Source organism: Hyperolius riggenbachi, chromosome 6, assembly GCF_040937935.1.
Source record: "Hyperolius riggenbachi isolate aHypRig1 chromosome 6, aHypRig1.pri, whole genome shotgun sequence".
Classification (NCBI taxonomy): Eukaryota; Metazoa; Chordata; class Amphibia; order Anura; family Hyperoliidae; genus Hyperolius; species Hyperolius riggenbachi.
Genome location: NC_090651.1, coordinates 55,803,166 through 55,829,730, shown reverse-complemented (window position 1 = coordinate 55,829,730; position 26,565 = coordinate 55,803,166). Strand labels below are relative to the sequence as shown.

General features: G+C 43.4%; 1 protein-coding gene across 1 annotated transcript in view; it reads left to right on the top strand.

The window, feature by feature from the left end:
• CACHD1 (cache domain containing 1) overlaps nucleotides 1-26,565 on the top strand; it is a 212,934-nt gene that overhangs the window by 108,811 nt on the left and 77,558 nt on the right. The window contains exon 4 of the mRNA XM_068242486.1: nucleotides 18,769-18,875. Coding sequence (XP_068098587.1) covers nucleotides 18,769-18,875 — 107 coding nt within the window. The remainder of the gene's footprint in view (nucleotides 1-18,768; nucleotides 18,876-26,565) is intronic.

Genomic DNA, 26,565 nt, shown 5'->3' with positions numbered 1-26,565 from the left:
AACGGCCAATTCAGAAAACGCCACGGCTCCCAGGGGAAATAGGCCCTTATACTTAGTATTTTATGCTGGGTACACACGATGCAATTTCTATCAATCGATTTTTTTCCCACATGTTCGATCGGCTCCCGATTGATAAAGCAATCGATTTTGCACACTTAGCAGTACCAAATCGATTGCTTTATCCAACTGGAGCCGATTGGACATGTCGGAAATGATTGATGGAAATTGCATCGTGTGTTGCCAGCATAATGAATCTTAAGGGGGCCATACACTTGGCGACCAACCAACCAATCGATCATCCAATTCGATTATTATAATCGAATTGGATGAATATTGGTGCTGCCGAGTACATGACCGACTGACAAAGCGACCAATTTTGGTACAAAAATTGGCCGCACAGTCGCTCGCGCATGTTGGAAAATTTCAGGCCGAGGTTGGTTGGTCGGGTGCGCGACAGTAGGGCGGCCGAATTGCGAATGAGCAACGAGACGATGAAACCGCCGCCTCTTGGGCCGCAGTGTATAAATGTATGCAGTGCGTTTATACATTACCTGTCCGGTGTCAGCCTCCATGCTGTTTCCGTCCATATCCGACTTCCGCATACACGCCGGTGGCGCTCTGACGTCACGAAGGCTCATAGCGGATGACATCAGACGCTATGCGCCGCTAGCGTGTATGCGGCTTACCCGGAGATATGGACGGATTGAGCCGACTAACTGCTACAGGACAGGTAATGTATAAATGCATTACACTACATACATTTATACATTTTGGGGGCAGAGGCGGGGCGCATAGCAGCGGCTCAGCCGATTCCCTGATGATTTCCTGCTGAAATCGGACGGGAATCGGCCTGTAGTGTATGGGCAGATTCGATTAGAGATACATTTGTCTCTTGGTCGAATCTGCCCATATTCGTTCTAATGTATGGGCACCTTTACCTGTTAAAGCGGTATCGTCACCATAAAACAAATTTCAACAGCAACTGGTCTGAGTGTATTAAGTGATAAAGATGCTAATCCTGCATTCAAAACTTTCAAAACGTTTTCTGCTGTTATGATTTGGAGTTATCACATACTTAAGGAGCACTGGCCCTTTAGTAGTCGGTGCCAAACAGTTGCATGCTGGGTTTTTTTTTTATCTATAATATATTCCTCCTCTTCCCTTTATTTCCCTGCCAGCTGCTTATCTGAAACATGACCCCCTACTCACTTGTGTTTACAAGCAAGGCTGAGGTGACTCAGTGATTGGAGGAGACAAGAAAAAAAGTAAAGGGCAGAAATGACATCACAAGTTAGCATTTACTGTGGGCAAAAGACATGGCCCCCACCAGGAACAGAATTCTCGTCATTTACTATATAACATTCACTGAAATCAAAACGTGGACAGTACAATGCATGTGTTATGTAAGTAGATAAAGTATTTATCTACTTATATATGTGTTTTTTCCCTGGCATAGTATGGCTAATCCTACTGCTTTAAGCCCAATCTACACGATACGATTCGATTACGATTCTATTTACGATCCGATTAAATCAGACATGTCCGATCGGGATTCGATTCAATTTGATTTGCCATTGTTTTGCAATGGCAAATTGAATTGAATTGAATCAAATCCCGATCGGACATGTCGGATTTAATCAGATCATAATTTTTTTTTCTTTAGGGGGAAACAAATTGGAGTGCTTGAAAACCATTCTTCCCATTACTTGCTGTTCCTCTTTACCTGCTTGGTCACTTTGTCTGGCTAATTGATGTCCCAGCTATTCTAGTGGCTGGGAAACTGAAGTGAGGTCAAAGGCCCCTTCACAAGGACACTAAGCTTTCGGCTATTCAGGGAATTTTAACCACATGACACGATTCAAATCCTCTTTGACACTTGCTCTGTTTAGAATGTGTCTATTTTAACTGCAATAGTGGTTTACAAAGAATTTTTTACCTCTTATGCCTGGTACACACCATACAATTTCCAGTCAGATCAATTGGTCGATTTTGTATAGATGTGATTGGAGGAAAGAAAAAGAAAATTTGATCACACCTGTCTGAAATTATCAATTGAACGCGTCGTTCTGACGGTAAATTACATGTGTACCAGGGATTACGCTTAAAGGACATCCGAGATGAAAACTAGTGAGATAAACAATTGTATCTATCCTCCGACTTTTAAAAATGACTTTTTAGCTATCCCACAATTTTATATTTAAATCTACTTTTCAAGTTTTTACTGTTCCATGACCTGTTCTCAATGACATTCATTGCAGTATGCCAGAGCTCAAATCTGTGAACCATTGATTTATTTTTTTTTATCTCTTTCCAACTCTCAGAAGCCATTTACTGCCAGGAAAGTGTTATATAGCTGCAATTCCTTATCAGTGAGGGTTACCTTATCGTCTGACCCGGTCCCGACTCAGGCAGAAATTGTCAGTTGCATACCTGATTTTTAACTCTTTCAGGCAGAGAAAGAAAAAAAGGAACACAGCCTAGTTATTTGTGTGCTTGGCACTGTACATACACATGTTTATCTCATCATGTCACCTCGGGTGTCCTATAAAGAGGATCTATAACATAAAAAAATTGCCCTGGGGGTACTCACCTCAGACAAGACAAGACAAATAACATTGATATTGCGCTTTTCTCCTTGCGGACTCAAAGCGCCAGAGCAGAGCAGCAGCCACTAGGGCGCGCTCTATTGGCAGTAGCAGTGTAAGGGAGACTTGCCAAAGGTCTCCTACTGAATTAGTGCTGGCTTACTAAACAGGCAGAGCCGAGATTCGAACCCTGGTCTCCTGTGTCAGAGGCAGAGCCCTTAACCATTACACCATCAGCCAACTGCTCAGGAGGGGAAGCCTCTGGATCCTATCAAGGCTTCCCACGGCGGTCTCGCTGTGCCCCTCCGAACAGCGGGCATGTAAATATTCACCTTCCCGGCTCCAGCACAGTAGCGTCTCTTGTCTCGGAAATAGCCGCCCCAGTTGGGCCGCTCTACTGCACAGGCGCAAATCTCCTGTGCAGTAGAGCGGACTCGACTGAAATTGCCTATTTCCGAGCCTAGAGCAGCAACAGCGCCCCCGCTGGAACAGGGGAAGGTAAATATTGCACAGCCTGACAAATTGTCAGCTGTGCATTCAGTGGGCTGCAGCGAGACCGCCGTGGGACAGAGGAGGACGGGGGAAGCCTCCATAGGATACGGAGACTTCCCCCTACCGAGGTGAATGCCTCCCAGGGGAACTTTTTTTTTTATTACAGAGTCAATTAACAGAGGAATTAACATTGCCTATGTAGGGCAGGCCTCATTTCTGCAAATAATTGGTATTTACATGGATGATCCACGACCTCCTGCCTAGTGTTTATGTGGCGGTCAGAAATGAGATGTTGGAACCTGCACAGTAATTAATGCCTGAAAACCACAACATAATTGGCATGCATATAGTGAGAGGAGTATGGAGGTGGCCACATTTGTTTCCTTTTAATCAATGCAGATTGCCTGGCAGTCCTGCACTATACACTGCAGCACGGTGGCGTAATGGTTAGTGCTTTCGCCTTGCAGCGCTGGGTCCGGTGCGAATCCCAGCCAGGTCAACATCTGCAAGGAGTTTGTATGTACTCAGTGTCTGCGTGGGATTCCTCCGAGCACTCTGGTTTCCTCCCACATCCTAAAAACATACAGATAAGTTAATTGGCTTCACCCTAGATTGGTCCTAGACTATGATACATGCACTACACGATAGATACATACATACATACATACATACATACATACATACATACATACACATACACATACATACATACACATACACATACACATACACATACACATACACATACATACATACATACATACATACATACATACATACATACATACGCATACACATACACATACACATACACATACACATACATACATACATACATACATACATACATACATACATACATACATACATACATACATACATACGCACATACATACATACATACATACATACATACATACATACATACATACATACATACATACATACATACACACATACATACATACATAGGCATGTGACTATGGTAGGGACTAGATTGTGAGCCCCTCTGAGGGACAGTTAAGTGACGAGACAATATACTCTGTACAGCGCTGCGTTAGATGTCGGCACTATATAAATACTGAAATAAATAAATTGAAAAAACTGCAGAGCTATTGAAGGATTTGTATCAACTGTAACAGGTTGGTTTTTTTTTTTAAAGGTCATTATGCTGATTCTTATATTTTACAGCAGCGAGAAAGCTCTGAGTTCAGGTCCGCTTTAAATGCTGCTATCAGGTGCATTAAAAATGCTTTTCTTGTTGTAGTACAATGTGTTAAAAATGCATAGAAACTCCCATAGTGTGAGGCCTAATCCTGATCCTGATCTATATCCCTAACTGACAAACCTGAGCAGACGCTGAGGTGATTCTACCCGTAATGGAAAACCTAACCTTAACCTGCCCTGACCCTCTTAACTGCCGCTTCCAGGGATACCTGCCAGGCTGGGGAGTCCATTAATTAGGTCCCCCAGGCAGGAGAACTGTTTCTAGGTATGCAGAGGTCATCTCGCATCTGGTTCACTTTTGCCCAGAGATCCGCATTGCGTGTGGAATGAACCTTCCGCGATTGTGGACTTACATTCTGAGCAGCGTGGAGGCAGACACCTTCTGCTGTAACAATGCGCACCTTGTTCTGAGAGAGTCATTACTGACAAGCATTGGGGGATCAATTTTCAGGAGGTTCTATTAAACCTGTGTCGTGCTGCGTTTCCAGGCGCCCTTTGTCAGAGCACATATCCCACATACCCCCTCAATCTCCAAAAAAAGTGAATTATCTGCATTATTTTTGTATTCCCGCATAATCCAAACATTGTGTGTGCTGTAAGCAGCTGATTAGGCCAGACGTCTGTGTGAGGAGGGAGAAACAGGCTGATAAGAAACGTTAAGACCACTTTGTGTGGTAAAAATTCCTCCCTGAACTCACCAAACCAGTCTGATCAGTTTCCTGGATAAACTGGACTTCCATACTTAGGAAATGATGCTTGTGTTTAGCATTAGTTATACAAAATATGTAATTTTGATTTTGAATTCATGCAGTATGACGTTCCACAGCACAAAGAGAACTTTATGAGAAAATAAACTGATCAAATAAACTACTGTATCTGTAATGCTGGGAATTCACGATGAGATTTCTGTCGATTTACTGTCCGATCTTATTTTCGATCGATTTCCCGATCGTTTTTCTTATCTTTTCTTATCAATTTCCATTCACTTCTATCAGAAATCGATCAGAAAATAAGATCGAACATGTTGGAAATGATCTATGGAACACAAAATCTAATGGTGTATTCCCAGCATTAAACTAATCCTAATCAAATCCTATGTTCTTACTTTGGATTTAAAGGAAGCCTGAGATGTTGTAAGTAGAAGAATTTAATACTTACCTGGGGCTTCCTCCGGCCCCATGTACACTGTGGGCTTCCTGACCGGTTTCCGGGCCCTTCCGTTCTTGCACAATCTTCTCCGGTAATTTCTCCAGTCGCTGTCAGTCACAATGCGCATGCACGGCCCAGCTACGCATGCGCTCCCATAGCCATGAGTGTTCTGCACCTGCACTGTTAGTACTTCACAGGTGCAGAATGCTCCCACCCATGGGACTGGAGATCTTAACAGCGAGGATTGTGGAAGAACGAAACGACCCCAGAGGACAGCGAGGGAGCCCACGGAGTACATGGGGCTGGAGGAAGCCCCAGGTAAGTATTAATTGTACTATTTTAACGTTTCAGGTTTCTATTAAGTTGGGATGAAACTCAAATTTTATCTATGGTCCAAAGTTTTAAACAGAGCACAGTGTTCTCCCCAGGCTCTTTTAGATGGGTGCTCCACTCGGCGGTCATCGGCTCGCCTGCTCATCCCTCTATGCTGTAAGCAGAACACAGAGTAGGGGAGTAGGGACACCAAGAGCCAAATATAGTGTAGTATGTACTGGTAGTTGAAATGAAGTATGATAGTCCTAACCTATACTTACAAAGCGGGGTTACCTCCAGGCAACCACTTTTTAGGCAGGTGAGATTAGACTTGACCCCGCTCAGGATTAAGAAAGCGCTCTCCGTAGTTGAGGGGAAAAAAAGGGGTAACTCCCCTCTACCAGGGGTGGATTTGATATAGCGTAGTATGGATACAGAGGTGCCAAAAGGATAAAAGTATATAAAAAGTTTAAAACATGAGGAGGCAGGCACACACACACAGCAATGTCACTCAAACAGCATTACTCAGCAAAAAGTAATAGGAAGTCGTTTTAACGATGTTGTTCACGCACCCCTATTCCAAACTATTATGCTGTTCGAAAACTGCGCATGCAAGCAGAAAGTGAAATTTTGCACAATATGAGCACATGCTCTGGAACAATGTCGTTTGGGAGATCTGTACACTGTCATTTAACAATTTTTTTTTTCGATTGTCGTCCAAAATGGTGTAATCTTTCGTTCATCGGGCATTTCAAACGACTTATCTAATGTGTGTACAAGGCTTAATAGTGAGATTTGTAAACTATGCAGATTTTCTACTATCCCAGGGGGAAGAGGATAAAGGTAGCCATACACTGGTCGATTTGCCATCAGATTCGACCAACAGCTAGATCCCTCTCTGATCGAATCTCATCAGAGAGGGATCGTATGGCCACCTTTACTGCAAACAGATTGTGAATCGATTTCAGCCCGATTCACCATCTGCTGAGCTGCCGCTATCGCCCCCCGGGGCCTCGCATACATTACCTGAAGCCTGGTCCCGGCATCTTCCCCGCATCGGCTCCCGGCGGGCATCTTCTCCGCATCCCGGCATAACTTTCTGTCACTCCGGTGACAGCGGAAGTTGAAATAGAGTGCCCTCTATTTGTACTTCCGCAGTCACTGCAGTGACACAGGAAGTTATGCCGGATGCCGGGATGCGGGAGCCTATGCGGAGAAGATGCCGGGAGCCAGCTTCAGGTAATGTATACCTGCGTCTGTCGTACGCCGCTAGCGATGCGCTCCTTACCCGCGGCGATCGACTGTAATTTCCTGCACGGTGCGATCGACGGGACCGATCTATTTCGGGCCGAAATACATCGAAAATTAGAGTGTTGCGTAAACGATTTGACAGCAGATTCGATCCCAGTGATCGAATCTGCTGTCGATCGGCGGGTAATCGGCCTAGTGTATGGCCATCTTTACTTTTTCTACTTTGTTTGCTCAGTAATTAGTTTAATTACAAGCAAGACAATCTGATCATTTGTACTGCAACCACAATCTTATCAGTCAGCTACAGTGTGAAGCCCAATCTACATGATACGATTCTTTGTGTGATTCGATTACGATTCTATTTACGATCCGATTAAATCCAACATGTCCGATCGGGATTCAATTCGATTTGCCATTGTTTTGCAACACGCACTATTGTAACAAACGGCGGGTCTGTCAGATCCTCCCGCGGGTTGGTCGTTCTGCCGACAGTAGTGAGTACAGGCTGTCGGGAGATTGATAAAGCCTCATCTACACAGTACAATTATCCATCAGATAGGCGGATCTATTAGATAGATCTAATAAGAAATTGCATCGTGTGTATATGTCCAAATTGTTTCAGATCAATTTTGCGATAGATTTTGCTTTAATAAGTACCCAAAATCTATTGCAAAAACTTATGCAATCTGATTGGACTGGTTGGAATTTATCTAGTAGAACCGTCTAATAGATCCGATCTGACGGAAGATTGTACCGTGTAAATTAGGCTTAAGACTGTTTTTGACTGATCCGCCGGACGGGCGGAACCTCAAATGGCTATAGGACCTATTTCCAGTAGCATTATTCGAATCGCGTACAGAAATCCGCATACATTCTTAATGTGGATACGCATTTCACATATACTTTTTTATGCGAAAATATGCATTGCAATTTGAAAACTGCCCACGTCACATGTGTTCGCGACGCAAATTTCTGCGTTTGTAACGCTGATTTTATGCGGCCCCTTTGACTTACATTAGCCGTGATTTGCATCCAAATCGCCTCCTTTTATTCCTCTTGCTTCAGGCTCACTTTAAGGGCTTGTTCACACAGGCGGCAAATGACAGCCGCAGTGTTCGTCATTTAAGTACTGCTCCTTCAAATGGACAGCTCTTGGTACCATGGCTTACCATCGTTGGCTCAAGTGCTGTGTTTTATTCCCGATTTTCCAGGATCTGAAACCGCACAAAAATGTGACGCGTAACCAGGGCTGTGGAGTTGGAGTCGGGGCAATTTTGGTCACCCGGAGTCCGAGTCGTTGATTTCATAAACTGAGGAGTCGGGAGTCGGATGATTTTTGTACAAAATCCACAGCACTGTAAAGTATTAGACTAAGGAGTCGGAGCCATTTTGGGTACCCGGAGTTGGAGTCGGAGTCGTGGTTTCATAAACTGAGGAGTCTGAGTCAGAGTTGGAAGATTTTTGTACGGACTCCACAGCCCTGCGCGTAACAAATGTCAGGAAGAACTGTCAAATGCTTCTCTGCGCGCCTTTCTGAACCAGCCCTTATACTCACCTAAAAAGCACAGCACTCCGTGTAAAACCTCATACAGACACGCACTGTTTACCGAAACAATCATTGATTCATTTTTGGCCAATTCCTGTTGTATTCCCTAAAAGCAGCCTGCTGCGGGACACTTCCTGCTTCTCTTACCCCTCCCCTTTCCATACAAAATACATCCTTAGAACTTTCCTTCTCACAGATTGAGATTCTTAAAGTTTGATCCACCCACCAGCTAAATGCACAGGGAAGAAGAATTGAGCAGTTATGCAGTGGCAGCACATTTGGCCTATGAAACAGGTTTTCTGACCAGTGTGTTGCTTCTATACACTGCTTATACTCACTCGTCACCCTGATTGGAAATAGAATTTTTTCAATTTTGAGTTTAGTTGAGTCTGGCATACAGTCTTTTATAGCCTTATTTGGCTTGCATTGTGGAGGAAACATTCAGTGGATGTACTGGAAAAAATTGTTACAGTTGACTGTCATAGTTGCTTGGCACTCACTGGAGCTTTTACCAGGCCCTGATTGGCCTGTACAGCAGGAGTTGACCGGCACTTACTAGCACTTTCACTAGCACTTTTTTAGGCATTAAAAAAAGCTTTTTCAAAGCATGTAGTATGAACTGGCCTAGCCTTATAGTTATGTTGTCCTGACCTATTTCTAGAGCTTTAAAGCCCTCATTGAGGCCTCTTGCGCGTTGAGGCCTATTCCGATTCCGCTTTTAAATCGTTTTTTATCTCCGATTCCGATTTTTACTCTTTACTGCATGCTGCGTTTTTTAATTCGTTTTTCTGTTAAATGTATTCAGGGAAAATCGGAATTGAAAATCTGAATCGGAAACAGAATCAGAAAACGGATTTGCAGTGTGCAGGGAGCCTAAAGTGGACCTGAACTCATGCACAGGACAGAAGAAAAACAGAGAAATGCACAGTGTCTATTTAGAGCACCGGTGCCCATTAGGTAGATCGCGATCTACCGGTAGATCGCAAAGGTCTTATGGTAGATCCCGGCCCCACTACATTTTTCCATTCAGTATATACAAGTGTGCTCCTAAAATTGTACATAGGTAGATCATTTTGACTTGCTAATTTTTTTAAAGTAGCTCTCACGCTGAAAAAGTATGGGCACCTCTGATTTAGAGAGTTTAGCCTAAAGGTAGCCATACATCTAATGATTTGGCTGTACAATCGACTATTCGAATCAATCATTTCATAGAATCGAGAGAGAATCATGCGTTCCGGAATTGCCAATCAATGAAAAGTGGCTGATTTCATGTGGAATTGACCAGCTTAGGGCCCGTTTCCACTATCACGAATTCGCATGCGTTGCCCGCATGCGAATTCGCATAGCCAGTACAAGTGCATAGGACTGTTTCCACTTGTCCGTTTTCCTGAACGTTTTTATGTGCAGAAAAAATCTGCATGCTAGGGCCCTCAGGGCCCGTTTCCACTATCACAAATTCGCATGCGTTGCCTGCATGCGAATTCGCATAGCCAGTACAAGTGGATGGGACTGTTTCCACTTGTCCGTTTTCCTGAACGTTTTTCTATGCAGAAAAAATCTGCATGCTAGGGCCCTCAGAATTCGCCTGCGTGTGGAATGCTGGCGAATCGCACGCAATGTATTTAATAGGGAAATCGCTTGCGTTTTCCCCATGCGTTTTTTGCCGCGAATTCGCATGCGATTTCGCGTAGGTACCCATGTTAATTCACACAGGCAGTGACATGGTTAAAATCGCATCACCCTAACCTATGCGAAATCGCAGAAAAAAACGCATGCGGAATCGCACCCGCATGCGATTTGCCTGCGGTGATTCGCCGGCGATTCCGCAACGCTATAGTGGAAATGGGCCCTCAGAATTCGCCTGCGTGTGGAATGCAGGCGAATCGCACGCAATGTATTTAATAGGGAAATCGCATGCGTTTTCCCCATGCGTTTTTCGCCGCGAATTCGCATGCGATTTCGCATAGGTACCCATGTTAATTCACACAGGCAGTGACATGGTTAAAACCGCATCACCCTAACCTATGCGAAATCGCGGCAAAAAACGCATGCGGAAGCGCACCCGCATGCGATTTGCCTGCGGTGATTCTCCGGCGATTCCGCAACGCTATAGTGGAAACGGGCCCTTAGTCGAGCAGGATGCAAGCTATCGGTCAGTCGCACGGGAAACTGCTACTGTTCACATGTCATTCCAGTGAATCAATTTTTGCATTTAGTGCATGGAGACACAACATTGGTTAGATCGACTGTGAAGGTGAATCGCATAGGATATCGCTTGTAGTGTGTGGGCCACTAATTTGATTGCCTTTTGATCAACTATACTGAAGTCGATTCCTAAATAAAATTAAAATAAAATGATTTAATTGGATCGTAAATAGGGTCGTAATCGAATCGTACAAAGAATCATATCGTGTAGATGGGGCTTTAGACATTAAAATCAGGAAAAAATCAGAACGCCAGGGAGGTTGAAGGACACCCAAGGTGACATGATGATAGACCTGTGTATGTACAGTGCCAAGCACACAAATAACTATGCTGTGTTCCTTTTTTTTTTTTTTTTTCTATGCCTGAAAGAGTTAAACATCAGGTATGTAAGTGGCTGTTTCTGTCAGGACTGGGTCATATTACAGTGTGACCCTCACTGATAAGAAATTACAACTATTAAACACTTTCCTAGCACAAAATGGCTTCTGAGAGCAGGAAAAATATAAAAAGGATCAATAGTTCATAGATTTTAGCTCTGGCATACTTCAATGAATGTGTCATTGAGCAAAAACAATAAAGCAGTAAAAACTCAAAAAGTAGATTTAAATATAAAATAAAACTGTGGAATATCTTAAACAGTCATTTTTAGGAGGAGGAGAATAGATACAATTGTTTATTTCATTTATTTAATTTTCACCTCGGGTGTCCCTTAAAGGTTATTATGCGGTTTCTTATCTTTCAGAGCACAGAGGAAGTTCTGAGTTCAGTTCCACTTTAATGCTTGTAATAGCTTTCCATGTGAAATTGCCCGGAAAGTAGGGCTGGCGGCAGTGTGCCCTCCCCTCCTGTGTGAGTCAGACTGCAGTATGGCGTAAATATGATCAAACAGCAACAGAGGGCTAATTGACCTTGATAGTTTTCTAGCGTTTCTTTGGCACGTGCTATTCGCAGCTCAGGGTAAATATGAAATATTTATATTTACCCGATTACAACAATAAAATGAAACTGGTGCATAGTAAAATAAACAAATTATCCATTCCTATTAAGGGTTTGTTTTGTTTTTCTTTATATATTGCTTTAAGGCTGTACTGGCTTCCAGCATGAAGTCAGGCCACATCAAAACTGGCCTCGGCCACAGCCAGCGCAGGCTTGATGTGCAGATTCAAAAGCTCCTGCGAGTCCATTTCATCTTCCGCATGGCTGATCTTCCAGCTTGTAAATCCTGCAGAGGGGGAACAGAAACGACGGCAGCCTGATGGGAATTAAGCATCTGAAGTTCAAAGCCACCTCTACATCACAGCAGCTGTCAATCACAGCCAGCATCTTGCCTGCTACCGGGGAGTGGATATCTCCGAGGGGTGCAGATCAAAGTGGGCGTCGTGATGCTGTTTTCTCCCTTGGGAGGTCTCTTTCGATCGCTTCTTCATTAAAGCAAATCCAGAAGGCACTTTTTTCTCTCTCTCTCTCTCTCTCTCTCTCTCTACACAATCTCACCCCCCCCCATCAATTTTTTCCCCCCTCCTCCTTGTTCTAAATGCAACTTCCCTTGAAAATTATTTTCTGGCTGCTTTTTGATCTCTTGAAAGTCAGTGCAGAAACCAATTACGGTGCTATATATGTCTGTTTTCTTCGCTTTTTCCCAGACTGAGGCTACGCCGAGGCTTGTTTCGGGGGCTCTTTGTCGTCACTGTCATTTAACTCGCCAGGAAAATCGCTTTCCTCCTCTCCGACATTATTTTTTAACTCTTTGGGGAAGCTTCACGCTGTTTTCCGCGACTTTGAAGCTAGGAGGTTTTCTTGTTTTTGAGTTGGTAGGTTCTTTCAACGCCGTGTACTATAGGCTGTCGAAACGCAGCTGATTCTTTGTAGCTTTTCCTCCTAATTGATGGCGTTGCGCTTTGGCATTTTGTACTACAGGCTCCCTCCCCCTGTGCGTTTTAAGTCCTGCTGGCACCATCCTGTCCCGAATCTGCGTATCATTTTGTGTCTACGACAACTAACAAATGGCAGCGGATTGTGGAGTTCTGTATTTGTCTTGCAGTAGACTGTGGCGGGCTGGTGTAGGCTCGGTGCTCAACCATGGATAAAATTGTTGATACAAGAGTGACATTCCTGTCTGACCCAACACTGGTTTAAAGCCTAGAGATGTGAGGTTCACAGGCCTTCTCTATATATACTGGCCAGATAGCCCTTTCCAGGGAATCCAAGGTGCAAATGATTCTCCCCTTTCTCCAACATTTTACTGTGAACCTGTAAAGTAATTTGAAACTAAGACTATACAGGCCAAATACCTTTTTTTCACCTAACCCCCAACCAACAGTAGTCATGTGACCAGTGAACACCGTTATAGTACTAGTCGGTGAAGGGTTGTGTTGGAAGATTTCATGCCCCAAAGGAACTTATGGGGGAGAAACAGGACAAACTCTACACAAGCGTATGAACCAGCACAGGTTCACTATTAACAGTAAAAAATATACCTAATAACTATACTGATCTCCCTGTGCCTACACATTTCTGCTTGTGTGGACACAGTTTAAAGAGACACTGAAGTCTCATTTTTTTACCTTATTTTGTTATAAAGTCCTCTTCAGCATTAATGTCCAAGTGGAATTGCCCCATCCCCACAGCAGATGAGTGATTCATTACCGAGAAATAGACCTGCAAAGTTCCACAACTTTGCAGGTCGCAGATTTTGCTGTCCTGGGGTGGCAGAGCTGTGCGCAGTAGCTCTGCCTTCTCCGTAATCAATCTCCGCCTCTCTCACTGAAAGTAGACTGAGGGAGGCGGAGATTGACTGTGAAGGAGGCAAAGCGCTGCGAGTCCTGGAACTTTGCAGGGCTATTTCTCAGCAATAAATCACTCGTTCTGCCGCAGGAATGCAGCGATTCCACTTGGAAGTTGATGAAGACGACTTTATAACAAAATAAGGTAAAAAAAGAGGCTTCAGAGTCTCTTTAAGTGATCTTCTCGTCACTGTATTCATATTGCTCAAAGACTAACAAAAGGGACACTATGTATATTTTACGGCCAGAACTCGAAATGTGGCCACTTTGCGTTCTGGCCAGCCACTTCGGGTTCTGGCCCGTCAATGTGTGAAGCGGCCGCAGCGCAGCGGACAATGTTAGAAATGGAATGATTACACTAAGCTACAATGTATTTTACGGCCGTCTCGCTGCGGCCAAATGTATTAGAAGTTGGTTAATTTAATGAAATATAGCCGGCGGCAATGTAACAGATGAAGCCGCCGGCTTTTGCACTGCCTCCTCTCCTCCTCCCCCCGCCTCTCTCCTCTCCCTGCCTCCTATACAATGTACGGAGCAGCCGGGGACACGTGTGTCCCCGAGAGTCGTTCGTCGCGGCAGGGGAATCCTGCCGTTCCTGCAGAGCGGGTGCTGGCAGAAGCAATGTCTGCAGCCTCCCCGCTCTGCTTCCCCTGCCGCGACGAACGAATCTCCGGGACACGCATGTCCCCAGCTGCTCCGTATATTGTATAGGAGGCAGGGAGAGGAGAGGAGGCAGTGCGATAGCCGGCGGCTTCATCTATTACATTGCCGCCGGCTATATTTCATTAAATTAACCAACTTCTAATACATTTGGCCGCATCGAGACGGCCGTAAAATACATTGTAGCTTAGTGTAATCATTCCATTTCTAACATTGGCCGCTGCGCTGCGGCCACTTCACACATTGGCCGGCCAGAACGCGAAGTGGCCACACTTCGGGTTCTGGCCGTAACATATACATTGGTTCAAAACTGTAGATTACAATTTGTGACGGTACGATGGGTTTTAAATGCCACAATTCTTTTTAACCTATGACAAATATTGTATGTACTCTGCTTCTAGTTAACTATTGCACTTTGCTTTTATGATGTCTCATCACCATTCTTTGTTGTGCGATGTTTAATTTAAGCGAACAAGTGGTCTTATTCATTTGTCATAAATTAGCCAGCATCCCTGTTAGACCTTCCTTATGTTGTAATTAAGGTATCTAATGACATTTATTTATGTTGGTGGGTGCAGTGTTGCCTGCAGTCCCAAGGCTCCTCTAACCTCTGTACGCTACAAAAGATGCCGAAGATGCCACACACATATATGCTGCTGGGAGGAGCTGCCCCCTTTATTTATTTGTTACATTCATAAAGCGCCAGCATACCATCACTGTAGGTGGAAACGGGGAGCGGACATCAGGACGCAGTGTGCACAAGTTAGAGGAGCCTGGGGCCTGCAGACACAACCGCTGCACTTTACTGATTTTTGGGATTTGGCCAGCCAGCACTGCTCAGGTCAAATACTGGCTGCATTAGTGGGCCAGTTCGAGTATCGGCCGTCCAGATCCCAAAATGGCCACCTTTGGGATCTGACGTAACATCTATAAGCCTCCTGTTCTAACATAGTGTCAGAGTACAGGAATTTCAACAGCAACTGGTCTGAGTGTATTAAGTGATAAAGATGCTAATCCTGCATTCAAAACTTTCAAAACGTTTTCTGCTGTTATGATTTGGAGTGATCACATACTTAAGGCGCACTAGCCCTTTAGTAGTCAGTGCCAAACAGTTGCATGATGGGGGTTCTTTTTATCATATGTTCCTCCTCTTCCCTTTATTTCCCTGCCTAGCTGCTTATCTGAAACATGATCCTCTGCTCACTTGTGTTTACAAGTAAGGCTGAGGGGACTCAGCGATTGGAGGAGAAAAGAAAAAAGTAAAGGGCTGAAATGACATCAGGATTTAGCCTAAACTGTGGGCAAAAGACATGGGTCCTACCAGGAACAGAATTCTCTTCATTTACTATAGAACATTAACTGAAATCAAAACGTGGATAGTTCAATACATGTTATGTAAGTAGATCAAGTATTTATCTACTTATATACAGTATGTGTTTTTTTTCCTAGCATAGTATGGGTAATCCTACTGCTTTAAGGAACTACATGTCCCACAATGCATTGCTGGGGTCTGAGAGCCGCAGTCATGATTCATAAAGGCAAATGCATTGTGGGACTTGTAGTTCATTAACAGCTGGAGAGCCAATTTTGCAGATCACTGTACAGATCAAGAAGATTCAACAAGAAGGTCTGAATACTTTCCCAACATAATAAACCAGGGCTGTGGAGTTGGTCCAAAAATCCACCGACTCCGACTACTCAGTTTAGGATTCCATCAACTCCGACTCCTCTAATTTGCATATTACAATTTTGTTGATTAACAGTATGTAACGTGAAATTCGTCTCTTAACTGCCAACTCTTAGGAATTTTACAAGACAACTGAAGTGAGAAGGATATGTAGACTACTATATTTATTCCCTTTAGACTAAAACTAGTCCTTGGTAAGAGTACTTGTAAAAGGTACAGACCGGAACAAAGAACATCTATCAGGCCCTAGGCAATGTAAGTGTGGGTACATGTAAGAATGATGTGCAGGTACTCTGCAGGGGAATGAGGAGATTGTAAACAGACAACACCTCTGTGTTCAATGTGCACAGCATTCTCAGTGGATTCCCTGCAGCTCTGTGGGGAGTGCATATGTAGAGTATAGTACTACTGTGTAACAAAGTAAGCCTGAGACAGATGAAATTAACGTTTTATACGTACCTGGGGCTTCCTCCAGCCCCCTTCAGGCTAATCAGTCCCTCGCTGTCCTCCTCCGCCACCTGGATCTTCTGCTATGAGTCCAGGTACTTGGGCCAGTCTGGTATAGTGCGCATGCACACACTCCGCCGCCAGGAGCATACTACACCTGTGCAGCACTATTACGCAGGTGCAGAATGCTCCTGCCTGTGGGAAGTGGCACGTAGCCAGACTGCTCTGACTGGCTGAATTACCTGGACTCATAGCAGAAGATCCAGGTGGTGGTGGAGGACAGTGAGGGACTGACTAGCCTGAAGGGATTTGGAAGAAGCCCCAGGTATGTATAACACTTTACTTTTCATCCGTCTCAGGTACCCTTTAATTTGTAGTCACCAAACCAAATTTTAACATATCAAATTATTTGATTTCATGAGCAAAGGGAGTGCATACATTTGCATAAACCAGCATCAATGCAGAATTATTTTCATCTCATTGACCATCTGTATTAATGACACAGCTACACATCAGGCTTTATTCTTACAGCATAGATGGTATTTCGTATATATAAGAGATTCCTGTGTACACATCATATATACAGTCACAATCAGATATGTATATCTGACTTTAAAAATATGGGGACTGCTTTATTGAAGCAGCACAAGTAACTCATTTTGATTGGTTTATTTCATTTTTGTGGACTGAGCACAGCTATTACTGTATATATACATTATTTTTAATGACTATTATCTGAGAAATAGAACATTTTATCATATTTTCTATTTTAATTACAGTTACAAATTCATTAGGAGTCGGTGCATATTTCCCGACTCCGACTCCAGGCACCCAAAATTGCCCGACTCCACGACTCCGACTCCACAGCCCTGTAATAAACTATGGAGACTAGGTGCATATACTAAGAAACATATGGTAGTTTGTTTGACCCATGGAATTTTTGAGGAAGTCCAGCACGGTGGCATAGTGGTTAGCTCTCTCGCCTTGCAGCGCTGGGTCCCTGGTTCGAATCCCAGCCAGGGCACTATCTGCAAAGAGTTTGTATGTTCGCTCCGTGGCTGCGTGGGCACTCCGTTTTCCTCCCACATTCCAAAAACATACGGATAAGTTAATTGGCTCCCGCTAAAATTGGCCCTAGACTACAGTACTTACACTACATAATCTAGACATATGGCAATGGTAGGGATTAGATTGTGAGCTCCTTTGAGGGACAGTTAGTGACTATATATATATATATATATATATATATATATATATATATATATATATATATATATATATATATATATATATATATATATATATATATATATATATATATATATATATATATATATATATATATACACATATATACATATACACATATACACATATACACATATACACATACATACTGTACAGCGCTGCGTAATATGTCGGCGCTATATAAATACTTAATAATAATAATATCACAAATGATTTTGACCCCTGTTTTAAACCTCTACCTCAAATACTTCTAGAATCACTGAGCCGAAGAAAGTATGTGCACATTTGGAGATATGACATAATTGGCCACATGTTTGTTACAACTGGTTAGAAACTGCAGAAGCCAACAGAACAGTGTAAAAGCCAGGCAACTGGTAACTTTTACGAGTGAGGAAAGTTGACAGGCCCCATATTCCTCATAGGTTTCCTTGAACTGTATATTTAATAAGAGATTTTCAGGATTTGTAGAGAACCTTATATAATAGTTGTTGCAACTAACTTTTGAATGATGTGCTTTACAACCTGTTATAGGCATTTTAGCATTTCCAGGATGAACCCAGGCATCATACGGTCTTGGCTAGCTACAGAGGAATTTGTACCGGTAAAATTTAAAAGGTAGAAATAGCAAGTCTTATTTAGTAGCTAATTCAATTCAAGGATACCACTTGGAGTTAGAGGAACTGTAGTGAAAATAACAAAATTATTTTAATTGCTTGTTTTTTATAATATGTATTTATAGATTATTAAATGTTTGCCCATTGTAAAATCATTCCTCTCCCGATTTACATGCTGAAATTTTATCACCGGTGGCAACCTCTTTAGTTCTGCCAGGTGGTACTGAGAGTTCTATGCACAGAGAGAGATATTGGTTCTTTGGCAGTTGGAAATAGCTGCTATTTCCCACAATGCAAATAGATTCACAGACAGCAAACTGTCAGGACCTTGGTCCTGACATCACACTGTGGGAGGGGTTTCATCACAATATCAGCCATACAGACCATCCTGATGATCTACTTGAGAAAAGGTAAAGATTTCTTATGGGAAAGAGGGGGTATACGCTACTGATGGGAATGAAGTTACATCATTAAAGTTCTTCTTTACATTTGACATTTTACTATATAGATTCTATATAACACAAGAATTTCATGTTCCATTTTTGTAATATTTTATATTCAGCTTCGATGGCAATTTCAACACCAATGTTTCCAAAACGATCAGCTGTGACAGACTGTCTACGACGGTCAACAACCGAGCCTTCAACCCTGGGCGGGACCTAAACTCAGGTTCGTATTCACAAACATTACCAATATACTGTCATTATTACAGGGTTGTGTGACGATTTTCAAGTATACCTGTTATGTTTCTGTTCTGTACAAAACAAACCCATGGTGAAAGGATTCATAATCAGAATTTCACTTGTGTGAAAACTGCATACTAAGAAATAGGAGCATTTCCAGTGATCTTGGCTGCTGAAGTAATAGGCATGTTTCAATTGCCATATCCATGAGAGCCTAGAGGCCCAAATTTCTGTCCAGTGACATTGATGCAGAAAATCAGAATTGGCCCAACTCCTACTTCATCATTTGTCAGGCGATTCTGGAAGTGGGACTTACTTGAGCCTTTTATGTGGCCGTATTCTATGCCACACCCCTACCTTTACTATCCTCCCCCTATTCATGGTTATACCTACTGCTGGTAGTGACAGAGGGGGGCGATCATGGAAATTGCAAGGTTCACAATATACAGAATCTCTGAGAGGTCACTCTGGGTTTGCAAACAGTATATGTTTTGAATTGCAATTTAGATCACTATTATACTATTATTATTGCTGTAAGGCTCTGCTTACACTCTATTGGATTCCTTTCATGCACAGTGGATCCGCTGTTTCTGTCCAATACGCAAACCCCTAGTCAGACTGTCTCCGTTGCACCGGACAAGTCCTACATACATACATACATACATACATACATACATACATACATAGAAACATACATACATACGGTACATGTCCGACTTTCACCCAGTCTCCGGAAATATTGTGCGCTGCACAAAAGTGCATCCTGATCACCAAAATGGAGAAAGTGGATCTGTTGACAACAGACTTATATGAACGGATCCTGTACTTGACCTAATATCTGTCAACATGTCCATTTATATGCTGCTCTCGATTGGGGAAAACTGTCCATTTTTCGTGCAAGTGGGAACCGGGCCTTATGCATTCATGCACTACTGACTTTTTCTGCAGAGCTTTACAGAGCACAAAGAATAACTATGTCACTAACTGTCCCTCAAGGGGACTCACAATTTCACAGCCATTGTCTTGCGTCTCTGCTGTGGTCTAGTGCAAATTAAAGGGATGTGAGAGGGTAACAAAGTACCTGGAGCAATTTCATGCACCGAGAGAACATACATACTTCAGGTGTCCTGGCAGGGAATTAAACCAGGCACTGTACAACTGCGAGTCAACTGCGAGTCAACAGTACTATCAAGTGATGATAGACCAGGCATGGGCAAACGTGGCCCTCCAGCTGTTAAGGAACTACAAGTCCCACAATGCATTGCAGGAGTCTGGCAGCCACAGTCATAACTCATAAAGGCAAATGCATTGTGGGACTTGTAGTTCCTTAACAGCTGGAGGGCCACGTTTGCCCATGCCTGTGATAGACTATGAAGAGTCATGATCAGAAATAAGGCAAACTCTTGTTTGATTTCTTTTGGGGGTCTGCATGCGGCAATGGTCGGTGTCATGAGCCGCTTCATCATGCCATTGGGACAGTCGAGTTTAGCCAAGAGCGCCTTGGCAAAGTTTGACTGTCGTATTTACCCTGATGAAGCAGCATTTGTTGTGAAACGCGTTGTTCTAAGTGCAGAATAAAGATAAGACTTTTTGAACTTTGTACATGAATCTTCTTCTTGAAGGTAGGGCCATCTTACTCTCCTATATAGTCCTTTTTTTTAATATTTATTAGATTCAAATTTTGTTAGGCGCCTCTAGCTACGTATAGTTGTAGCTTAGTGACTCTAGACAGGGGGCTTACTGTATAAGAACTCTTAAATGGAAACCTTCTTTTTTTTTTTTTTTTTTTTTTGGAACCTTTTTTTTCTTTTTTTGGAACCGTGACCAACACTTCTTACACAGAAGGCCAAGTGGGGCAGTGCTTCCCCATATGCTCCTATGATTGGTTGCCTTTATCAGTATCCCACACTTGTGAATATATTACTCTTATGATCCTTATTACACCAGATCGGGCTCCCAGTGTCCCTGTGTTCTTTCTCTCCACAAGTCCGGACCACCCCAGTTCCTGTCCTCGCTCACAAAACTGGAAGTTAGCGGAATCTCCTCCGCAGAGCTCAAATGGCAAATAAATCCCAGACAGATGTTACAGTTCTCCCCTAGTTCATTCAAAACAATACAAAAGTAAACTTAGTCTGGGCTTCTACTTGAATCAAGTTCGTTTATAGATTTCTTTCTGAGAATCTCGCCAAGCTTAAAAAAAATTGATTAAACTTCACAATTTTCTTAGAAAGTTTTCTTCTTGAACATCAGTAAGAACGCCTCTCAGTGTTTTGAAGAGATTTGGCTCTGCTTCAGTGAGCCGCTCGCTCTTGTCTGTACATTATCTCGGATTAAGTTCATTTACCATCGGCCATTACGCGGAGGCTGTTTACACCCACCGGGGGCTGCGCTCCAGGCACTTAGTGACTGTTTATAATTTAACAGCGGGTTCCAAAGTTCACGTCTTCCAGTCGGCTAGAAAGTGGATTCGTTCTTGGCGTAAACACTTCACTTTTGTAAATATGGTGACTGATGATGTTTACAAGAGGGCCTTTAATAAAGAAGGCAGATTAGAATAGTCTATCTCTGTGGGGCTCAAAGTTTTCTTGGTGGGGCGGAGAGACGGCTTTCACAGAACATGAAAATTCAACTTTCTGTAAACATTCTTGGCTGAGCCTGCGGCCTGGCTCAAGTTCAGATGTGTGTGACTGCCTTCCCCTTTGCTTTAGAGTATTTCCACTAGGTGTTGATAAAGTTATCTATCGGTTTGTTTTTAAAAAAAAAAAAAAAAAAAGTTGATATTACAATGGACCAATACAGCGTAAGGGAGTGCTGTGGATCTCACCTTCCTTTGGCCTGGTTAAGCCTAGGCTGTCGGTGCTCAATCCTCCTGTGTGGTACTAATCCACACAGATTCCTCTCTCTGCATAGATGCGGATACACACGCTGCTTCCTGTTTAGCCGGAAGCAGCGTGTGTATCCGCATCTATGCAGAGAGAGGAGACAGGCGGCGAGAGAGCAGCGCTTGGAGCCAGGCAGGTGAGTTGTATACAGCGCTTCCTGGCTGCTCGCTCTGCATCTGAGGGGGGAGCACGGAGGGCGCTTGGGAGAGGTTGGGCTACCCTCCCCGCGGCTCTGGCTCCCCCCTCCATTATAGGGGACAGCTACCTATCTAACCTATCCTGGGGGCACCTACCTAATCTAACCTACGCTGGGGGGCAGCTACCTATCTTACCTATACTGGGGGGCACCTACCTAATCTAACTTACACTGGGGGGCAGCTACCTATCTAACCTACACTGGGGGGCACCTACCTAATCTAACATACACTGGGGGGCACCTACCTAATCTAACCTATACTGGGGGGCACCTACCTAATCTAACCTATACTGGGGGGCACCTACCTAATCTAACCTATACTGGGGGGCACCTACCTAATCTAACCTACACTGGGGGGGCAGCTACCTATCTAACCTACACTGGGGGGCAGCTACCTAATCTAACCTACACTGGGGGCAGCTACCTATCTAATCTACACTGGGGGGCAGCTACCTATCTAACCTACACTGGGGGGCAGCTACCTATCTAACCTACACTGGGGGGCAGCTACCTAATCTAACCTATACTGGGGGGCAGCTACCTATCTAACCTATACTGGGGGCACTTATCTAACCTGTATTGGGGGCACCTGCCTAGCTAGCCTATACAGGTGGCAACTATACTGGCTACCTATATTGCAGGCACCTACCTAAATAACCTATACTGGGGGCACCTACCTATCTAACCTATGCTGGGGGCAACTATTCTGGCTACCTATATTAGAGGCACCCACCTAGCTAACCTGTACTGGGGCACCTACCTATCTAACTTATACCGGGGGCGCCTGCCTATCTAACCTATACTGGAGGCAACTATACTGGCTACCTATACTGGGGGCAACTATACTGGCTACCTATACTGGAGGCACCTACCTGGCTAACCTATAGCGGGGGCAACTATACTGGCTCACCTATGCCTGGCTACCTATACTGGGGTACCTATTCTTGGCTACCTATACTGGGGGGACCTATACTAAGTGCAACTAGACCTGGCTAACCTATTCTGCGGGCACCCATACCTTGCTCGGGGGGTGGGGGCGCAATTTTTACACCCTCGCCCTGGGTGCATTTTAGCCTAGAAACTGCACTGGTGAATGCCAAAAAACTGTGTAAGGAGTAGGGAAGCTGGCCAGCATCATTGTTAAAATCCTTTTTAGGGAATATTTTTATAAAGAATAAAAGCCCTGCTGAGAATCCCCTATAAAGAGATGGACTAGTCCAAAACCTGTCACTTCTCTCAGATTTCTACTGCCTACTGTAAGTGACAGCAACATAGGAGAAAAGTAATTTATGGCTCATTTTACTATGGAAAAAAATGTACTTCTTATTTGTATATGTTTGCACATATTTTAAATTTTACAGTTTTTCACTGTAGTGCCCCTTTAAAGACTGGCTTGCCAAATGAAACTGTAATTTTCTTTTTCCTGCACTTGGGCTATCTGTAGGAAAAGGCACTTCCTGTCCAGGTGTTTTTAAACCAAACTTACCTAGCGATGTTTATTCTCTTGAATGGGAGTTGGATAGTGAAATTGCCCCCCAAAAAATGACCTAACTGCATGCTTGTTTCAGGTGTGCGATTCAGACACTTCTGACTAGAAAGGTCAGCAATACTGCCAGGCAACTGGTATTGATTTCTAAAGCGCCAACATATTCTATGGCGCTGGCAGCCTTCATAGGTCTCTCATCATGGGTTCCTTTTAACCTTCAAGATTGTAAGCTTGCATGAACAGGGCCCTATCTCCTAATTTATCATAGTATTGCTATATACAGGTATTTCCTCGCTGTTTCTGCTGTGTGCGCTGTATGCCTGTCTATTATCTGTATTACCTTTGTTTGCAGCATGTAAATTGCACTTTGTGTTGTTTGTATTAGATGTTGGCACTATATGAATCAATAACAATCAGTATAGCTGCCTTCTTTGTGTGAAAGCCGCTTCCTGTCATTATAGCGCTGTGCTGTGTTGATTAGCGGACTCCACATCCAGCGATATCTTATTTTCCGATGCGGTGTTTCTAAAGCACAGCTATAAATCACGTTTACAGCTCTTGTGGCCGATCCCTTTCATCTCCCTTTACCTGCAGAAGAGACATGATTAAAGTGGAATGCCGCTAATAGCATTTGCTGCCAGTCCAGGCTCTGTGCCTTCTACAGGATCGCACAGAGGTGTGTGTTTGCTGCTACCTCATTACCGTCATGCAGCCTACAAGCTGGATAAACTCCCCGACCCCAGCCTGCAGCAGACTGAACGACTTGTACCTCTTACCTGCTGAACACTAATCCCTGTTCTTGTCACTATGTGGCTACTTGGGTAACTGTGCTTAAAAGAACTGAAAATAAGGTTCTGATCAGTAATAAAGAGTACCAGTCTCATGCTCAGTACACACAATGCAATTTCCCCTCCGAATTACGGGGTTTAGGTGATTATCTCTGACATGTCCGAATGAGAGGACACACAACCTGGGCAGAATGAGAGGACAGGCAACCTTCTTCATGGGGCTATTTCCTATTAAAGTGGATCCGATATAAACTTTTACTTATTGCATAATTGTGTTCCTTTCACATAGTTTATGGGGCATTCCTGAAGCCAAATACTTTTTTTTTTTGTTTTAATACTTCCCTATAAACTAAACAAGCCTCGCCCACAGCTTTTCACAGTGCCTTGGCAAGAGCTTATAGGAGCTCAGTCTAGGTAGGTGAGGAGGAGGTGTTACTAGCCATTGATTTCAGAGGCAGAGGGGAGGAGGAGAGAAGACTGAATTTACACACAGGCAAGCTGATAGCATCTCCAGCCCTCAGCCTGTGACAATGTGACTAACAGAACATGGCTGCTCTCATTGTATCACAGGAATAAATATTCATACACTGTTGAAGCTGTTTGCAGATAGATATGCTGTGTAGCCTAAACTTTAGATAAGATATATAGACAAGTTACTTGTAATAGTTAGTTTTTCATCTCGGATCCACTTTAAATACTTTTAAATTCACTGTAGGTGTACTTTAAGTATGGGTACACTACACATTAAAAGAAAGTGTATTACTCAACAGGAAGGAAGAAGCCTCTTCCTTCAGGGACACTGACAGCGAAGAGAACATAGGAGATTCTAACCCTTCTCTACCTTCTCTATTAAAACTTCCAATAAAAGTTTTTGCGGATTGCCCAGCAAGCTTATGATGAACCAGAACTCCCAGGAGTGTGTAAGGGGCTAAAATGGATCAAAAAACAAGTTTGCCTTCTTAAAACTGAACATATTTGCGATTACGGTTGGAGCGAGCTCTTAGAATTCTCCCACAATGCATCACTGCTGAATATGCAAATTATCCTTTGTTCCTGAAAGCTAGCCACACCTCCAGAACTGCTGGAATGCATTGATGTATTAGCTTGTTTGTTGTACAGAGCCACAATAATCCATCATGCATACAGACTGTTTCAGACTGGCTAGTCCTCATCAGTGCATGGCATGGATTAATGTGGCTCTATGGGATAGGATTTGAAATACCCAGAGTGACTAACCAATAGTGAATCCCAGGAGTACAGTTCGTTACTTTCCCTTGCATCCTCTTCCATTTGAAAGGAGGTACAGGTCATTTCGACAGGCAGTTCTCACTGATTTATGTGGATTTTATTTTGTGCTCTGCTCACATCGCCCAGATTAGTGACCAGTTTATGCAAAATATTAGATTTCATTTTCGGGTTTGTGACTGTGGATTTACGAGCAGTGGCGGCGGTATTGTGTGACAGCGGAGAGGTGCCTGTGAAGTCTTGTATCCCAGGATCTCTGCGAATGCCATTGATGCTGTAACACAGCCTCTCCGCACTGTTTATCTAGTCTCCAATTTGTAGAGGGAAATACATTGTGATACTTAATGCTGAGTGAATCTCTCGGCAGGTCTGGAGATAACGCAGGTTAATGCTGCCCCTCTGACAGCTGAGATCTTTCCCCTCTATTGACCCCGTTTGATGGCCCTCAATATGGAATCTCTGCTGCTGTAAACTGATACCTTTGTGGTCCTATAATCTCATACTACAGCCATACTCCCATTAGCATGTGCAGCATCAGTCTTACAACAGGTTATGTAAATTAACTATGCTGTATGCTAGCTACACAAGACAAATAACATTTGTATTGCGTTTTTCTCCTGGTGGACTCAAAGCGCCAGAGCTGCAGCCACTACAACGTGCTCTATAGGCAGTGGCCGTGTTAGGGAATCTAGTTGAATAGGTGCAGCTTACTGAACAGGAAGAGCCAAGATTTAAATCCAGGTCTACTGTGTTAGAGGCAGGGCCCTTAACTAGTACACTATCCAGCCACTACCAGTGCACTATCCAGTCACTGCAGGTTAAAAAAAAATCAAATTTTGGGGTGATGCTTTGTAGAGAAGTCCCTGAATATTTTTATTTAAAGTGGTCTGAAAGCCAGCATTTCTACTTTGCTCTTAAAGATTCCTCACAGCTTGCAAGCTACTATCCCAGAAACAAATTCTAGCAGAACATCACTGCAATGGTTAAACAAAGCACTTTCTCCTGCTATTCAGCTTCAAATCCGCATCCAAACTGGAGATAACAGTATCTTTTTTAGTTAAACGCAAATGTATCAATAC